Source organism: Tinamus guttatus, unplaced genomic scaffold (genome assembly GCF_059628265.1).
Source record: "Tinamus guttatus ecotype Peru unplaced genomic scaffold, ASM5962826v1 Tinamus_guttatus_pri_ptg000563l, whole genome shotgun sequence".
In the NCBI taxonomy this organism is placed as follows: Eukaryota; Metazoa; Chordata; class Aves; order Tinamiformes; family Tinamidae; genus Tinamus; species Tinamus guttatus.
Genome location: NW_028289097.1, coordinates 915,406 through 933,968, shown reverse-complemented (window position 1 = coordinate 933,968; position 18,563 = coordinate 915,406). Strand labels below are relative to the sequence as shown.

General features: G+C 46.3%; 1 protein-coding gene across 1 annotated transcript in view; it reads left to right on the top strand.

The window, feature by feature from the left end:
• Positions 1-18,563, top strand: part of LGR6 (leucine rich repeat containing G protein-coupled receptor 6) — a 117,938-nt gene that overhangs the window by 76,365 nt on the left and 23,010 nt on the right. Inside the window, exon 6 of the mRNA XM_088534520.1 lies at positions 8,690-8,761. Coding sequence (XP_088390646.1) covers positions 8,690-8,761 — 72 coding nt within the window. The remainder of the gene's footprint in view (positions 1-8,689; positions 8,762-18,563) is intronic.

Below are 18,563 nucleotides of genomic sequence, written 5' to 3'. Positions count from 1 at the left end.
AGGAACACGGAGATCCCAGGGAAAGCCCCACTGCTTGAACACAAGAAACAGCTTTTTGCTCCAGGGGTGGCAGCCTGAGGTTTTATTCAATAGATTCCCTGTCATTTCATATGAAATGCTAAAATTCTCTTTCGCATTTCTTCATGCTTTGCCCATTTTTCACTCAATAGTAAAAAGCTCCCCAACTTTTCTCAAAAATACTTTTCTTAAGAAAGTCAGTATCTGAAAATGAAATTCATATTTTTTCCCCACTAAATTGAAGCAACAAAAACTTGCTATTTCCTCTCTGCTTCCTATGTTAAAACTGCAGGAATTTCTATATAAAAGAAAAACATGCAACCATTTTTATTCAAGTCAAAAAGCAATATTCGTTTCTTGAAAAAAAAAATGAGCGGGAGATTTTTGGACCCACTTTGATTTTGAACAAAAGGTCTCATCTCAACACCTTGTACACACCTGTACTTATGTACATGTGCTTATGTACATGACTATATTATGTATTCTGATTGACTATGAATACTTTGCTGCATGTTGTTGTACAGTTTGCATTATAAACTTTACTGACTGCATGCACAGCAGTGGAGACACTGCTGCCCTTGAAGCTCACCTGGTCCAGATGGGGCACATTTACATTTTTTACCATGCAGTGTATCCTTTCCATTAACAGACACTTGCATCTTATCTGTCTTTTATGTTGCAGTTTACATGTACAAATTACCTAGTCACTATTTTATGGTGTCGATAAATAAGTCCAAGTGTGATTGCCAATAGCTCCAGAAATCCTGTATCGACACAAAATGCTACCTTTTATTTTGGTAGTATGGATGTTGCTACCAGGCTATTAATGAACACTGACATATGGTGCCTAGTGAAAGTCTAGTAATTATTTCCCTTTCAAAATTTAAAGTGTTTACTGAAACCATCTCACGTAGAAAGCGCCTGGACAAAGCACTGTCCAGAATTTTACTAAGCATCAACTTCATCTGTTTAGAAAAAGCATAAAGACTTATTTAGGGGAAATGCTAAGGGCAACTGAAAAAATGTCAAATAAGTCATTTTCATCCACAATAGTGTCCATTCTACCAAGGCATCCCATGACCCTCATAATGCAACCGCTTCATTTAGCCTTCATAGCCGGCATGGAGGGTAAGCTGACATTTGGGTTATTATTTCAGTCTCAAAAGCACGCTGCTTTCATTCTGCCTTCTCCCATACTTTGAGTGAGAAGCTATTCCGTAATTAAACAGGCAAGTTTAAGAAATAAAAGTCAATGGCTATTAGGTCGCAAGGGACACTTGTGTGTCTTGCCTACCACAGACAATTGGAAAGGAACACATGTGTGATCCTGCCGGGCGCTGTGGGATGCGACGCTAAATTTTTGTGGGATCGCAAGTGTTTGGCAGAACAACCTCCATAAATCTGTCCCATGCTTCCATGCATACCCGTCAGCACATAACCAGTGGAAAGTCACCCAGTGTTCTTCCTGTACCCCTACCAGAGAGATTTTTCTTGCTTCAGACTCACCCACCAAGCAGAGAAGCACACATTCTGTAAGCCAGCCAAGCACAATTTGCAAGGAGACTTTCCCTACTGAGATGTGACTGATACATATGTGCATTTCTATGGAAGTGGCTGAATTTGCACGTAGATGCTGGCTGCTACCATAAACTTCAGGAAACTTCTAGCCTGGGAGGCAGGAAAGTGAGCACCTGGGGGAGGAGAGTCAAGAGGAGATGTGGAGGAGCATAGGGGAATCTTATAGTATGATTAATGCTCATGGCCAAGGCAGACCACGGCTGAGGGCACGACCTTCCCAGGTGCATGGACGTGCTTCTCCTCCTCCACACACCTTGGGCCTTTGGGAGAGATATGGCTGATCTTGCAGCAGGGATGGAAAGAACCAGCACCAGAATATACAAGCCTCAATCTGGAACAAGTTAAGGGGTTCAGTCTCTGCTAATAAATTACACCTCTGTGGAGGAATTCCCTGATCTTATTCCCATCTACTGCTATTGCAGATTTCTAAGTAGAGCTGCAGGGTGTTCAGTAAGCAGAGCCCCATGTAAATCACTCATCATGAAATCTATGAGCCTCAGTAATTGGCACCATCCCTTTCCAAGCTTTGATAACAAGGTTTCATTTGCTGTAATGCTGGCACGGCAGACGGGAGATGGTTTGTTTGACTAGGGTAGTTCAGGGGAACGGGATACTGAAGATGTTGCCTCCAAGTCTGATTTACTCAGGACCGAATGTATCTTAGCATCCGCAAGTAGGACTCTTCCTCAACAGCTAATAAGTTACATGAATCAAAGATTATTTAAAAAAAAAATTAAAAAAATCTTTCCTGGGCATAAAGGATTTTTCATTTAGAAGATGAACATCTGAAACTCCCAAGCTGCTTGCTGACAGGCTAATGAAGTGCATGACAGCAGTTCTTGTTAGTGCCCCTGGTCTTCTCTGTGATCTCAATTTGGAAGAATGTCAACTCACAAAACAGGAATCAAAGTGCTTCTTCCAAGCATGGTCCTCACTGGAGTCCTCTATCCCAGAAGGAGAATCTCAGATGGACAAATCTGGAAACCATAGGCAGGAACTCCCCCAGTGCCACACCATCTCCTTGCTCCCACATCTCCGAAATGGACGGTCACTCCTTCCCGTGCTAGTGTCCTCGGAGCAGCTGTGAGCAGCCGTGAGGAACTGAGCGGGGCAGAGGGCAGGCAGCAGAGAGGTTTTTGCTGTAGCCCTAAAAGCTAGAGAAACCTTTAAGAGGTTTTACTTTCACAGCAGGAAATCCCTTAATTTGCAGCAAACAAGATCCAAACTTGAATCCTTTTCCATTCAGGTGACCAGAGAGCCTTTGCTCCTTGAAATACGGCTGACAAACATCCATGTAATGCTGAAGGCCATGCCGGCGAAAGGACTGAGTATTTGCTGCCTCGCAGGGAGTGAGCTTGGAGCCAGTCAGTTGCCTTTCACTCCTTTAATAAAGGACAGTCTCTGATAACCTTGCCCTGATCAGCCAGTCTGCCCACAGGAGTTTTAAAACCAGACAGCAGAAATCCATTAACAGCGACCTGTGGGCAAACCAAGGGTATCTTCAGACCTATATGCTGTCCCAGCATGGACCAATATTAAATGGCTAAAGGAAAGTGTAAGAACAGGGTAGGATTATTGCTCTGCTTCCCGGAATACATTCACAGGTCCATTTGTGATTCCAAGATTTTGCAAAAATAGAGATGAGCTTTTTATATGTAAGACTCATAGATGGAATTATTGAATTTTTGTCCATGAATTTTTCCAATTGCTTTTTGAAAAAAAAAAAAGGAAATTTTAGTAATTCATGAAGGAATTTAGAACTAATTCTCTAATGATCTATGGTGTGAAGAGGTACATCCTTCCGTTGTTTTCATCCTGCTCATGGTTAGTTTTGCCTAACGCTTCCCCTCGTTCCTGCACCGAGACAGTGAACAGTCTCTCGACGGTGCCGTCCACACGTTGGGATTGGCCTGTCATACCTTCCTTCAACGGAACTTTTCCAATCCTATCCAGTTAGCTGTTTCATAACCAAAAGCTGGTCTGCAGGTCATGCTTGTTCATTCCTCTGCACTTCTGAGAGACCAGAACTGCACATTGTAATGAAGACGAAGATGAACCATGAATTTATATAGTGACACAATGCTGTTCTGTAATCCATTTTTTCCTTTTCTAGTCATTCCTACCATTCAGTCAGCTTTGTTTGACAGTTACTGAACACCAGGACCTCATTCCTAAATGTAGATATTTAAGAGTTTGTGAGTGTATACGGTCCTTTCAGACCGTTTTCCTCCATCTACATCACTCTACATTCATGTGTTCTGAATTTTAGCTGATGTTTTATTGTGCAGGGCAAGCAACTCATCTGGGAACACTTCCATCCTCCCATCAATCTTTCCGGATGAGTGATGTGTAGAAAACTGAAATGTTGAGAAGTGAAGTCATTAAATTAAGGAGATTCTGTTCATTTTCTTTTTTGTACAGCTTTTGTCATTTAAAGACATGATGCATCTTTACATCTAACAGCATATTTTAGTGACTAGAGGAAAATAGTTTCCAAAAATCTTGGTTCTCATTTCCTTGCTCAGCTGTCACTTTTGTTAAATTTTTCCAAAGAGGACACTGAAAATCAGTGTCCTCCATGACTGGGAGCAAATGTCAAATATGTCATCCCTGATTTTCAAAGGTGCTGAGCACCAGTAACTTCAGCAGGTATCACAGGATCTAATGGGACTCAGACCTTCCCCACACAAGCCCCAATGTGTCAGATCAGAGCACTGGGACTAGCCTGTGCGTCGCTTTCTTCACCTGTAAAATGGAGTGAGTCCCCCTCTGAAAAGGGGGGAAATGCCAGGCATGTGCAATTCATTACTATTAAGAACAATATTGCCTAGAACATCTGGGTCCCATTCATCGGCCTTTTAATTGGCGAAATTGCCTTTTCTCTCGGAGGAGCAGTGCTTGAGGAAGAAATGAAACCGCTCCTGACACAATCCCGCCAATGTCATTTCTAAATGAGGTCTGTTCTTCAGCAGACAAGCCTGAAAGATGGTCCTTCACTGCTGGGAGAAGCCCATGGGAGTTTGCACCATTTATGATTTAGATTTCTTTTTCAAGGCTTATCCTTGGTCATATGAGGAAAAGGGCAATATTGCCATGATCAGGCTGGAAATTCATCACAGCAGAGGCTGGCGCAGTCAGAGGATTCAGATCGTGTCAAGTTTTGAACTCAGTTCAAGATCCTCTAATGCAAATATGGAAAATAGTTGGATTTATCCTTTATAAGAGAAAAAAAAATAAGCTGTTAGAAATGAAAGAGATTGAGAATCCACCACTTCTTTTTGGAGTTTGTTTCCAGTGGTTAATCATCCTCTTTGTTAACAGAAAAAGAGGTCATATTTCCAACTTGAATTTTTTTTTGGCTTTGACTTCACACATTTGTTCTTGTTATTCTTTTCTCCACTAAATCACAGAACCATTTTAGCACCTATTTTCTAACCAGGAAGGATCCTATATGTTATACAGCACTCATCCCCTTGATCTTATTTTTAATAGGTTAAACAGATCGAGTTACTTATATCCTAGTTTTTTATCCCTTGGATCATTTTCATGGCTCTTCTCCACAACCACTCCAAAATATCAACATCCAGTTAGCAGTGTGGATACCAGGAATGTATTTAACCTTCCAGAGCTAGTCTCACCAACGAGCTAAGCAGCTGTAAAATCCGTTCCCCTTTCTTACAGTCTACGCCTCCTGTTTGCAGGCAAGAATCCCTACTAATCCCCAGTGTTAAGCACATCAGCTCCACCTGCTTTGCCTTGTGTGTATGACCATACAGCAGAGGCACCCTGTCCCCTCGGAGGTGGCACTTCCAGACGGAGCAGGGAACCAGCAGAGCTATTGCTTATACTGGGCTGTTTCTTAAGTCAGTACAAGACTGTTCTCCAAGGTCTTTTCATCTACTGGAAAAATAAATGGAAATGAGAGTGAAAGGAAAATGAAACAAATTCTGCTATAACTTCTTCAAGAAGAATTTGGATTAAGCCCACTTTATGACAAGCTTGTTTCAAGGCCATGGTATGATAAGAAGTTGTTGGCTGGGGCAGGAAATTTTCCTTCTAAAACCTGGTCTGTGCTTTTTGTGGGACAAAAGAAGAGTCTTGTACGTTTTTGCTTTTGTTTTCTGGTGTGTTTCTGAAGTCTGATCAGCTGAGAGACTAAGCAAGGTGACGAGAGGTCTCTCCCTGGCTTATTCAAGGGTTTATGATGGTGCTGTGCTTCCTAATCATGGTGCATCCACAGACTGTGCTGCCTTTCAGCACTGCACAGCACAGGCTCCCCTCATGCAGCAGAAAAGGTAGCCCATCCTAACGGATGGGAAGCCACCATGACATGCAGCAGTACTCACTCCACCACAGAGCACGTGGGGAAACTGTGTACAGCTCTCTTGAAAGCCAGTCAGTGAAAGATGTGAGCCATGGGGATTGCTTTTACAAAGAGACCCATCACTATTTGGTAGTGCAGATGCATTAAATCCAGCCAGTGGAAAACACAGGCCATACAGAAAAATAGTGGCTGTCCTGCTCCTTCTTGGGCAAAAATACCTTCATGGGTGGTTGCCCCAGGTTAAATCATAGTGCTGTTGTGGGCCTGCAAAGGCAGATACATAGATTTTCACACTTGTTGCTCCTACTGAGGACATAGTGCATACCAGTTCCAATAGATATGGGGGTGCTAACAGACTTCTTATGTCTTTGCATCAAGAGATAGTTATTCATAACCCCAAAACAAATATTTAGAATTGCTATCAAACCAGCTGCAATTTGCAGGGCAGAATATAACACCATGTGGGTTGAGCTCAAATTGACAAACATTTGAGATGTTGCAATTCCACTTGTCAAAATGTGTTTACCACAGGAGGGAAAAAAAAAAGCAGGATGGAAGAAGAGAATGTCTTTTCAAGTGTTTACCTTTCCAGGTTATATCGCATTCAACTCTCATTTCTATTATTGCCGTGTGGTTGAGTAAAAACTCTGGAGTTAAGCATGGAGAGCAGTTTTCTTTATAAATCTATTTCCTGGTCGCTCATAATTTTCTTACCAGCAAGGAACCTTTCTAAAGATTTTCATTACTTTGTCTTCAAACAAATCATTTTAGAGCCAAATTTAAACACAGCAGATGGTTGTTTCTCTATTCTCTTTGCCTAGACAACTGGAGTGACAGTGGTCAGTTCAATCTGCTCAGCATGTCCAAGCCAAGGAAAGATTGCCTGACACAGAGCTCATCCAGATATGCTCGTAGCAGCTCACATTTTCCTTAGGGTTGAGCATTTCCTCCTCATACCATCCCCTCACAATAGATAGATGCATTGATAAAGTGATGGAGCTGCACTCAGCAGCTTGTCCCTGTGGTGCCTCTTGCTGGACTTAGAGTGACTCCAGATCCAAGCTCTCAATTTACCAAATCAGCACCCAGTGCTCAAAGGGACACAAACGCCTGGCATCCTCCTACACTGCAAGCCCCAGGTGAAGCAAAGGCAACGTGATCTGAAACAATTCCCATAAGGAACAGAGGAAACCATTCAAACTTGAATTTCTTACATTGTTACAAAGCAAGATCTCTCCTCTAAGGTCCCAACTTGGATTTTGATCTCAGCCTCTTCTTTTCCTCTAAGAGTGGCAATCAAACCAAGTTTTCTTTCAGGCAGCCATCTTTTCTTTTTCACCATATGTTCAAAGGAGCAAACACACTTTGTCGCAACCTTTCCCCTCCCTCTGAAATTCTTGTACATTCTTATCCCAGTGGCAAACCTCCTTTGGGGGCTGCTTTCTGAGCTGCATGCTGTTTTGCAAGTCCCTATCAAACAGCCTAGAGCCTCGCTGTTTCTCCACTCCCAGCTCCCTCCTGTTTTACCCCAGAATATTTGGCAGTGGGACCTGTGTGTGCTCAGCCAACAGTTCCCACTTGAATCCAGGTGGAGTGAAAGATTTTTCAAGCTGAGACAGATTAAAATCAAGTAACAAGTAATGAAAAAAATCGCTGATCCACCTGCCAGTGTGGAGTCTCCCCCAGGCTCTTGGAAGGAGGCAGCACTATTGGACAAAGGCTGTTGCATCCCAGAGCTTGGGCAAGGGAGAAAGAGATGGATGAGGGGAGTGTGGCAACAGATTAACCCCAAGATGCTCCATGTTAAAGGAGACATCTCAGATGCAGAATTAACTGATGGGGAAACCTGCACTGACAGATGAAAAGGAGTATCCTGCCCCAGAGGACCTAACCTCCTCTGGGCATTTTTCCAAACAGGTTGTCCCAGTGTAAACATCACTAATATGCTTAAGCACATGCTGGTCTAAGTGCAGTCTAGACAACAGTATTTTTGCCTTCTCCTGTTTTTCAGCAGGCGTTGCCAAGGCTGCTCAGAAGAACTTTCTATGCTTATTTCAAAGTGCCCTTGCATAGGATTTCACAGGGACATTCTGTGCATCTGAGCTACAATAGTGCATTCAAGGACACAATTAGTCATGTTGTTCCCACCATCTGTATTGGAAGTTAAAGCTCCCAGGTGTGCTCCCAGCATTAAAGTTGAGATAACTTTTACTGCAGTCACACCAGAATTAATCCAGGACCTGGCAGTATATTCATTTTTTTTTGCAGAGAAAAACAATAAAACCATAACTAACAGGATGATTCTGATTTCAAAGCCTTCTTGCTGCTATTAAGGCTCTCAGGAGCCCAAATATGATTCTGATCTTAGACAGCACCCAGTGTCTTCAAAGAGCTGCTGAAACAGCAGAGCATTTTGCAGGATTGGGCCCAAATTGTGTTAGCAAGTAAGGTAAGATAAGAGCATTTCATGAGGCTTCTTGTTTAAGCATGTGCATTCATCCCCACTCAGCAGCTGTGAAGGTGGAGGTCTTGGGGAAATTCCTGTGTCAGCTTGGATTTCATGTGGAAAATCAGAGCTCTGCAGCTCTGCATGTACTATTGAACCTAGAATGTGCTTTGCCTTATGGTACAAGAGGAAACACCATAACATATCATGTCATCCCTGCTCAGACCATATTCAGTGTATAAGATGTCTCTGGATCATGAATCAAATTAGCAGGATAAAAATCAGCTAGGGTTCCATTCAGTACCTTTGTTTTTTTTCCACAGGCACCTGCATAACAACCGGATCCAAAGTTTGGGTTCCAATGGCTTTGATGGGTTGCACAACTTGGAAACTTTGTGAGTGACCTGTTTTCTTCTCTGTGCTAAAGCCCTGGTGCGCTGTGTTTATCCCTAGCGTGCCATGTTGCTGTCCAAGAGCTGGGGAGCAGGGTGCATGTGCAGCGAGGGGCCCTTGAGATCCCCCATGGCCCTGGCAAGGGTTGGCACGGGCCAACGCAGCCCGTAGGAAAGCACCGGGTCTGCAGGGGGGCTCCTTCTGCGCATCCACCCATACCCACTGCGTGAGGATGGTCTAGACACAACCCAAGTGCGCAGATGGGCACAATGCTGTGCAGGGCAGGGGTAGACTGTCCTTGCTGCCTGTGTCAACAGCCGACAGGCTGTATTGCCACTGCATAAGGGGTTGTTCCTGTGGGTGACAGAGGCTGGGAGGGAGGCTCTGGGGCCCTGGTGACATATCTAGTCCTGGTGAGACTCGGGGAGCCTGCATATATGCCCTGCTTGTGGTGTGGCCCCATTTCCTCACTGCATGTGCATGGTCCCAAACACTCTGAAACATCTGATTCCACCAAAATGAAAATCTGGGGATGGCTTGGCTTCCAGGCTGATAAACCCCTGAGGATCTTTGGAACGGCCTTCCTTGAGAGGCTTCACAGACACCTCATGTCACCCAGAAACACCCAAAACCAGCTTTGTCTGTGTCTTGCCCTATGAAACAGTTCTCAGCCGCCTACTAGAAAGCCATGTGGGAGGATGGGATGCAGGAATAAGCTCTCCTCCAGGACACAGCTTCATTAGCAGCAAGCGGGTGACCCTGAATCCAGAAAGGCTTAAATCTGAAGACTTTTGACATGCACATGCATCTTTGGCTGCAGTATGAGATGCTTGGATCTCATGTGCCATGCACTGGCCTAGGAAAAAACATAAACAAGCAAATAAATTGAGGCTCAGAAAGACTGAGAGAGACGTGTCTCGCCTGCAGTTGTGTAGAAAATGTCCCTCGAGGTCAGAGTCAGACACACACTTCTTGCCAGAAGGAACAGGAGGCCTGGGTCACAGCAAAAAGCAAGGTGATACTTCCAGCATTCAAGTGCCATTTAAGAAGTCAGGGCATTTCTGTGCCAAGCACAGGCCAGAACACAGTGATTGGGTGAGAATGGAAGCAGCACGCGAGATCTCGGTCCCTAGACACTCTCCTCAGGGGCAGCCCATGAAATGCATTGTCTCCTGCCTTTAGACTGACAGATCCTGGGGCCACCCAGAAGGTCTTGGCTGAGGAGAGCTTTAATGTGGCAGTCCTCTGCATGGTGCAGGGAAGGAGGCTGGATGGTCACCTCTGGTGACTTAAGGTCTTCTCCTATTACTGTGCTAGGCTGGCCTTTTCCTCAAGAGTTTTTGGTGGCCACAGGCAAATACATGAGGACAAAGAAGCTGTGGCATCCAGGCAGCACAAAGGAAGGCACATTGCAGGAGGGAGTGGAGAATTCCCTATTGGAGAAAAGCCCCATCTGGGCTGTAGCCCGTAAAGACTGTGCTGCAACCTAGCAGTCTGCAGCTGAGGTGCTTGGAGGATCAAAGGGCTTCCACTGCCCTGAGAGAGCATCTGGCACCTCTGGACACTTGCAAGGAACGTTCATTTTCCATCTCTTCACCTCAGCTTCTGCTCCAGTGCTGCTTTTTGTTCGTTCGTTTGTTAGTTTGTTTGTTTTCCTTTTCAGATGCCCCCTTTTTAACGCTCTTTTCCCCCAGCTCCAAAATGCTCCCTCAAAGCGGATGGAGTTCAGTGTTTCCCGCTCTTGTTCTCAACACCCTTCTCACAAGCACCATACCCAAGCACAGAACTGCTGGCTGTTGACCCTGAAGGGGCTCAGAGCCTGCAAGACCTCGTAGGGATGGGGCCCTCCACCCCTCCACCTCTGCAGAAGGAGCAGGGTTCTGCTTGACTGTTGCTCAACACCTACATCCAGACTGTGATGGCCCTGACTTGTGTACGGGAGCACCATGAAGCTCCTTCTTCCCTAGACTGCCTGCAGAGGCTGTGGGAGGCTTCTCCTGATCTTCTTCACAATATGATCACACTGAAGGAGCGCTAGAAAGAGAGGTGCCTTTTGTTCCTCTTGGCCTGAGCACCTCAATCTCATCTCCAGGTCAGCCAGTAATTCAAGTCATTGATCTTTGAGGAATGCTTTGTTCCTCAGGAGGAGTCAGCTCCTTCATGTTAATCTCCACCACTCCTCTACCCTGCTGCCCCAAAGCTGGCCAAAGCACCTTTGTGGCAATAAAAAATATATAATAATATTATTAATAATTATAATAATAAACTGCTAAGCATTCAGAAGCATGAATTATTTCAGGCTGCTAGACCTGCCCTCTGCCTACCACCCATAACCCACCTGCATGTGGAGATTGCTACAGTCTCCTGCACAGCCTTTAAGTCAGATTATGACTCCATTCTGTTGATAACACTTAGCATTTTCTTGGCTTGTGCAAGTCAAACTGTGCTTGTGGTTACCCTGTGGGCATTATCTCCTGGAAGACAGCAAGATGGTAACCAACTCTTGTTGGTGAAGGCAGAAGCTTCTCTAGCATGCCTAAAGTGAGAATTTGTGGCCAGATGCTGATCATAAGCCAAGTACAGTAGTTGAAGAACAGCAGAACTTAGGAGGAAAAACAATTGGGGGGCGGTTGGTGTCAGAGAAGCCTTGGAAGTCCAGGTGCATCCCCTGCTCCCCTGCAGGAAATGTTTTTCCACATTTGCAGCCTGATGCAGAAACTCCTATTTTACAAATGCAGCCAGTACTTTAGAAGAAGCAGCACCCACTGCTCCATTCAGGCCTCAGCAAAGTGCAAGTTGCCCAGGCACAAGCACAGTGGACACCTAAACCAGACCCTATCATTTCTGCAAAGGCAGATCATGATGGAACATCTCTGTTCATGAAGATGGCTTGATATTTTTGAAAGTCAGCTAATCTAGTAAAAGGTGAAAAGAATATGTGAAAGACTTCATCTTTCCTCTGCATTGACCCTTACAGCTACTGTGCACAAACGAGCAGCAGTCTCTGTTGGGTACCCAAGAAGGGCAGTTCTGCTACACGGAGTGACAGGACGGGTGTGTGAGGGCAGGGAGACAGCACTGAATGTGCAGTACTCACCGGGTTTGGGCTGGTCAAACACCCATGTGTAGCTGGAGAAACCAACTCAAAGAAAATGGTCTTTGTTAGGGAAAGATCTGGCTGTTCACCAGCCCCTGCAGCTTCGTCTTCCTGGGAGGAAGCCTGGGCAGGCAGGCTGGAAGCAAATCAGAGCAGCCCTGGCCAGATTCCCAATAGGATTTTGAAACAGCCTGGAAAACTAATGAGTTTCCCTCACTGATTCCCATAAGCCCGTGGGAGAGATCACACAGAACAACCTGCAGAGCTGTAGAAAGAAACCTCAAGTATGGCCAAGTCATGAAACTAAGCATTAGATGGTCAAGCTGGGCAATATCAGCCATTTAGCCTCTCCCAGATAGACAGGGTAAGTTACAGAATGTGAATGTCCTTGTGTGACAATTTCTGCAATCCCTTTGGTAATGAAATACGTCCTGTATGAATTTTGTATGAGTATGAACACCTTCTGAAGACAGTATTTCTCACAGGAGGCTCCCTATGACAGGAATTTCCACAGTGACTCTGATCTTGTGCCCAGTTTTCTTCTTCACTCCCCTCACCTGAAAAGCTGAACAGTTTCCTAAGTTTCTTAGTCTTTGCAGACAGTCTGAGCACAACCTAAAGGCTAAGAGTGATCAATAAATACATCAAAGCCATCTTAGTTTCTTCGTGCCGTGCAGCACCTGACTTTGACCTGGCTACATAGATGGTGCTAATAGCAGGTGTAGCCCTGCATTTTCCTGGAACATAAATGTTTCATGGAATAGACCTGGAAGGGAAGGTGGACGTGCAAGCACCACCAAGCAGCCGAGCCCCAAGTCACTCTCCTCTGCACAGTGACGAGTTGGAAAAGGGAGGTGACCTGAGACCATTCAGAAATACATATATGTGTATATATGTATGGCATGTCTGCATGCATATATGGGTATAAATATGTGGATATATATATATACACACCCACAGGAATATATCTGCAGTGCTTCATAGATTGTCATGAGGAGAGAAGCTAAGCACAGAAGCTGAATTTAAGAGCTGGCCCCTGAGTCCCTAGCTCCAAGCAGCAGCACCTACAAACTATCCTGCAGCTCTTTGCAGATTGGCGGGTTTTAGGAAGCCCTCAGTGTTGCCTGGTGTCCCCCAGCAAAACAGCACAAGCCACAAGGTAGCAGCACATCGAGAGGGCAGACCAAGGGGCCGAGAGGTTCCCTGTGGATCAGCCTGTCTTCACCGAAACACCCCTAGGCTGCAAGCTGATTCCTCAGCTTTGAAGAGAAGGAGAAAGCGTTTCTTGTCTTCTATCAATCAGGGGTGTTTTGCCCAGGCAGGGAGAGGAGGTGTTGTGGCCCTGAGCACTGGCTGCCGCGCACACACGGTGAAGGAAGCCCATTTTGGCAAGTCATTAGGGCTTCTGATGGGCTAATGTGGCAGCTGGGTGACAGAGCGGCGGCCCCAGCAGGTCTATGATCTCGAACCGCTCTCAGGCAAACACAGACCGGTGGCACCTCGACCGCCTGGTAGGGACAGGGTCACATCGTGATATGAGTTTGGGCTCAGCGGCTTCCAGCTCCCGCTGCGCATCCCTGCCAGGCCAGGTGTAGCTCCTGGCTCGCTCGTCCCTGTGCGGTGCTGCTGCCTGCTGCTCGGGGACTGCTGGTGACCTTGAAAGGAGAGGCCCTCCAGCAAGAAGGTCTTCACTAAAGACTTCAGGTCCCCCAGTATGGAGGCTGTGGAGATTTCCCAGAGCAGCTCCTGACATTCCCTTAGAACTCCTTTTTGGATGACCTCGCTACAGTATCTCCAAATCAAAGAAGCCAAGGGAGAACTGAGGAAATAAGAGCCGTGGTCATCCCAGGGCTGAGTCCCACATGTGCATGGAGCACCAGCCTAAACCAGAAACAGGAGCCAAATTTCCTCCCTGCTCTGAGAAATGCAGCCAGAGGAGATCCTTGTTGCCCAAGCTGATGTTGGCAGAGAGATAAATCATCTCAGAGGCCCCCAGGCCAAAATACTGCCATCCTCCAGGCTATGGGTGAAGTCACCGCTCCTCCTCTACACTGGGGAGGGTGACCTGCCCCCAAGGTGCTGCTGGGGTGTCTCTGTTACAGCTGGGGCCTGCCTGGTGCAGCAGGATGAGGGAGGTTTGGGGATGCCCCGCCGCCTTCCTCCAACCCCTCCACCTGAAGTGACCCCGCCGCTCTCTATCTAACTTCTCCCTCCTCATCCTTATCCCTGCCATCTCCTCTGCTAGTCAGGCAAAGGAGATAAATCACCTGGGAGGAACAAATCTTAATTCATTTAAAAACCTTTTAATTTATGGAAAAAAAGCATAGCACTAATAAATTAGAAATGTCTCCCAGAAGGGCTGAATCCAAAACCCTCTGGCTTCAGGCGCTGTATCTGCCTAACCTTGCCTCACAGGAAATGCCCTTACCACAGACTTTCGCAGTGCGCTGCCCTATTATCTGGGTAATTAGTCGAGTCTGTAAATGCAGGGCAGAGCTGGAATCTACTGACTCCTCCAGAGAGTTGGATTTTCTATGAAAGAAAAAAAATTAATATAAAATACACCTCAGGCAACAAAGGCAGGAGGAAGGAAACAGGAAGTGTCTCCACCACAGTTCAAACAAGGATTGTTTAACCCTTTTAGGGCCAGGTAGGACTTGTTCTTCTCCTAGAAACCTGTCTTCCAAATGGTAGCTCACTCTTCAGGTGGGATTTGACTTGATTGGCATGTTTAATTTGGAAACTTTTGTGCAGTCTAATCCTCTCTGCCTCATCAGGGTCCTGATGTCCCAGTCCCCATGGCAGGTGCGTGTGGGTCCCTGCGCAGCTCTCGCATCCAGCATCACAGGCAGTTTGGTTCTGCAGTCCCATCCTTCCAGAGCGGGAAGGAGGCTCTAGCAGAAGCCTTGGAACCCTGATCCAGGGGATGGAGACAAGAGAGTTGTTGGAGAGGTGGACCAAAGGTCAGGGATCCTTTCACATTAGCTCATGCATCTGGACCAAAAACAGAACAGAACAGAAGTATGTGACATAATCCATCAAATGGAGGTGACATTCCCAAGGACCACAGAAAGCCTTCTTTAAATCTGGATTGGCAAATGCACTAAGCACTATGCAGGGGCACTAGGACCAGACAGTTCTCCAGTGGTCTTTGTGGGCCAAACGGTTCCAATTTGCTGCATCTACTCTCCTAAGAGCAGCAGCCAGCACTGCTCAGTTATATGAGCCAGGCTCTGAACTGGTCACGTACCTCCTGACCAGGGTTTGAGCAGAACCTTCCTCTAGCTGAACCTCCTGTCAAGAAAATGTGATATTTCAGAAGATTAGAAAAAGAGAAAGAAAGAGACAAAAAATGTCATTTTGGAGAAGTTTTATTTTTTCCCCATGAGTTTCCTAGTACTCTGTCTCTTCTCCATTGCTACTCCCTCTTTTTCCCCACTGAGCCTTCACTTTATCCTCTCTCGTACCCTGCCAGCTCTCCAGTCGGGTTTTCCCTATCCTGGATCCACTGATCTTGCAGTGACAGACAGCACTGACTCTCCCCACACCACAACCCGTGGGGCTCCAGACACGCTTGCTGTGACCCCTCAGAGGACCCCAACTTTTCTGGCTCCTTGTGCTTCATTATCCTCAAAGCCATGTCCCACTTGGACACAGCCTCACTGCTGCCTTTCCTGGCTCGAGGAAGGAAACCTGCTTCTAGTAACACGTGTGAGTGAATTGCTCAGGAAGGGGCAGAACCGACCCTGCAGGCAGCAAGTGAACTAAGAGGCAGGCACGTTCTCGACGGGGCTGTGCAGACGAGCTCTGCCCATTCCCCTCCATCTGCCTTCAGCCCTCGCCCTGCTCCGCCAGCACTCGCAGGATGCTGTGGACAGCGGGGTACAGAGCAGTGCCGATCTGCGCACCTATGGGGTGGATACACTTCCCTCCCGCAGCTTGGTTCAAGAATTTTAGAAAAAAGATCTCTGCTATAAATCAGGTGTTTTCAAGCCTGCCTTCCCCTGTGTGCAGCAGCCTCCACCGCGCCTCCCCGGCCTGAGTCATTAGCTCTATGGTTATGTCTGTGCACCCGAAGCACCGAGGTTGCCCCTGCTCGGCTTTGCGGTCTGCTCCTCTTGTGTCTCGTAAACGACACCGCGGTTGTGCTCCCGGGACCCCCCACGAGATCCCGCTCTCAAAGACCTCCTTCAACCTTGTTAAATAAATCACACGGAATTGAAAACATATTTCATTCAGTACCTTCATCAGTTAGCGAACAGGCAGAAATACTGGCTGCAACAGACACGTTCTGGATGTGGCTGCTTTTTTAACTGAGGAACAGAGCTGAGCGAGGAAGGGAGGCAGCTGCAGAGATACAGGACAGGGCCTAAAGAGAGACCCCCACACCTCGGTAATAGACCTTTCTGTGCCCATAAACCCTGTAAAATGGGCCAGCACTGTCAAAGTGAAGGGTGAGGTGCTTCTAGACAAGGCCATCACAGTGAATAGTGGTACAGAGACTACTACTTGCTGCTGGCAGAAATCAGGCACCATTAGGATCTGACAACGTTCCCATGGGGTGGGAGCTCATCTCTGAGCTCCATTAGAGCCAGTCTCCTGGGTTCTTCTGACGATTTGTGAAAATGAGCATTGCTAGGATGGGACTCAGTAATCCAAGTGAAAACACTGGCTGTAAGAGTTGAACAGGTCACTTCTTTCCCCTGCCTCTAAAGGGCTCATGCACAACATGCATCACCCTCCTAGATGTCTCCATTTGCAGGAGTATGAGCAGGATAGTCACACAGCTCCAGACTGGCTGATGCAGTTTTCTTTTATGTTCCCCTCCCCTCCTTTCACTTATTACATGCCCATGCTATATCTCATCATCCAACCTGTCCTGGGGAAGGACACGTCTGCTGCATGTGTCAATCACTACCAGGAGAGCAGGGTTTACACTGATGCTGCACAATAAAAATATGGCACCTAACTGTCAACATCCCCAACAGCTTATTAGGCCTCCCAGATCGGCCCAGACTCTGGTCAGAAGCATCAAGAGCAACTGTGGTCTGCTGCTGGTTCAGTGCCCTGTGCAGAGTGATCCCACAGCGATCGTGCACAGCATCCACACAGCAGGGCCTAAAGGGAGATGGGTCTGAGTTTCCAGAGGTGCGCGGGCACGACAGGCAGGATTCATCTCTTCTAATCCTTTACAGTGGTACCATCAGACACACTGCAGGTGAGCCTCCCAAGGGCTCAGCAGGCACCTAAATACCTTTCAACACTCCCAAATCCACCCTGGAGCCTTATAAAATTGGGAGTGGAGGGGTGACACAGAGGTGCATCATGACAATATTAAACCTCCTCTGTCACAGTGTCAAGTCAGCCAATGGCACAGGAGTCAGTCGAGGGTGGCCAGCTTCCTTAGCACCCCATTTTACTTCCTTTTTGTACTTTGGACTGACCAGGCAACTCTTCCCAGCTCCTGCTTAACCACAAGCCATGATTTTGATATGAGGCATCTGGGTAAAGCTGCCTGGCCAGCTAAATAGCCATAACAGACCCCTTGAGCTTTCAGGCTACCAATTAAATCATTCCCAATGCTTGATTTGCCCACAGAAACCAGCACAACTAGGAGCAGTGATAATTAAATTCCCTGGCAGCTTGGTTAGATACCAGCCAAGGGCAGGTGGAAATACAAGTCCTTATCAGAGGCTGTAGAAAGGCTACCTTCAGGGCAACAGAGTGACAACTCGAGTTTGCAATGGGACTGAAATAGTTAGCAAATGTCCCATCTCCAGCTTCTAATCTTATTGCATCTTAAGGTTTATTAGCTGCAAATTTGTGGTGTTTTGTGGCTTATGGAAGAATTTATAGTACTATATAATTTTTTTGGCTTCCTGTGTGGAACCACTAATAGCCCCTAAAAGGCAGAAAATTGACCTGAGACTTTTTCCCCTCCTTCTCTCTTTTTGGCCCAACTGAAGATATTAATAGTTCCAGGCTTCGTGTTGGCAGCTTCAAATCACTCTGACAGTTAAAGCCCAAAATAACTATGTCTTTGATGTCAATTTACTCTTATTTCTAAATAAACAACAGGGTTGATTAAGAACTTGCAAATATGAAGCTATAGGCTCATTCTAGAAATAACAACAATGGAAAGTCAGCCAGTTCGTTGTGTCTCAGGCAAGCTGGGTGATCTTTAAGAGCTTTTCATACTAACTAGGAGAACAGACAAGGCCCCTTTCGACATCCCACTGCCATGCCTAGAGTTGGTAACTTGGAGCACAAGTAAGGAAAGTGATTTTTTTTATAGTAATTTCTCTCGCACGCCATTTCTGAAACTCTTGATGTAGTGATTTTCTTTCCAAAAGTCCTTGGTAATGGCCAAAACACTCTCCTTTATGGCCTGGCTTTTCTTTTTTTCTTCTACACACAGTTTTATGAGGCATCTCTGTTGCTTTGGCATAGTGCTCTCCAGTTGGAGATGGCAATATTACAGTGGCATCCGGCCAATCTTAGTGCAGACTTTTGAGCTGGGGCAGGTCAGACCCCAGTGGAACCAGGTTCAGCTCCCTGGATTGAGAGGCTCCCCCAGTGTCACAGTAGCCCAGTGTGGATAGTGTCACCTGGTGGCACATTTGGCTTTTTATAGGTGTTCTTGTGTCATGCCAAAGATGGACATTGTGGGAAAGTGTCATAGCATGGAGCTGGGACCAGCAAAGATT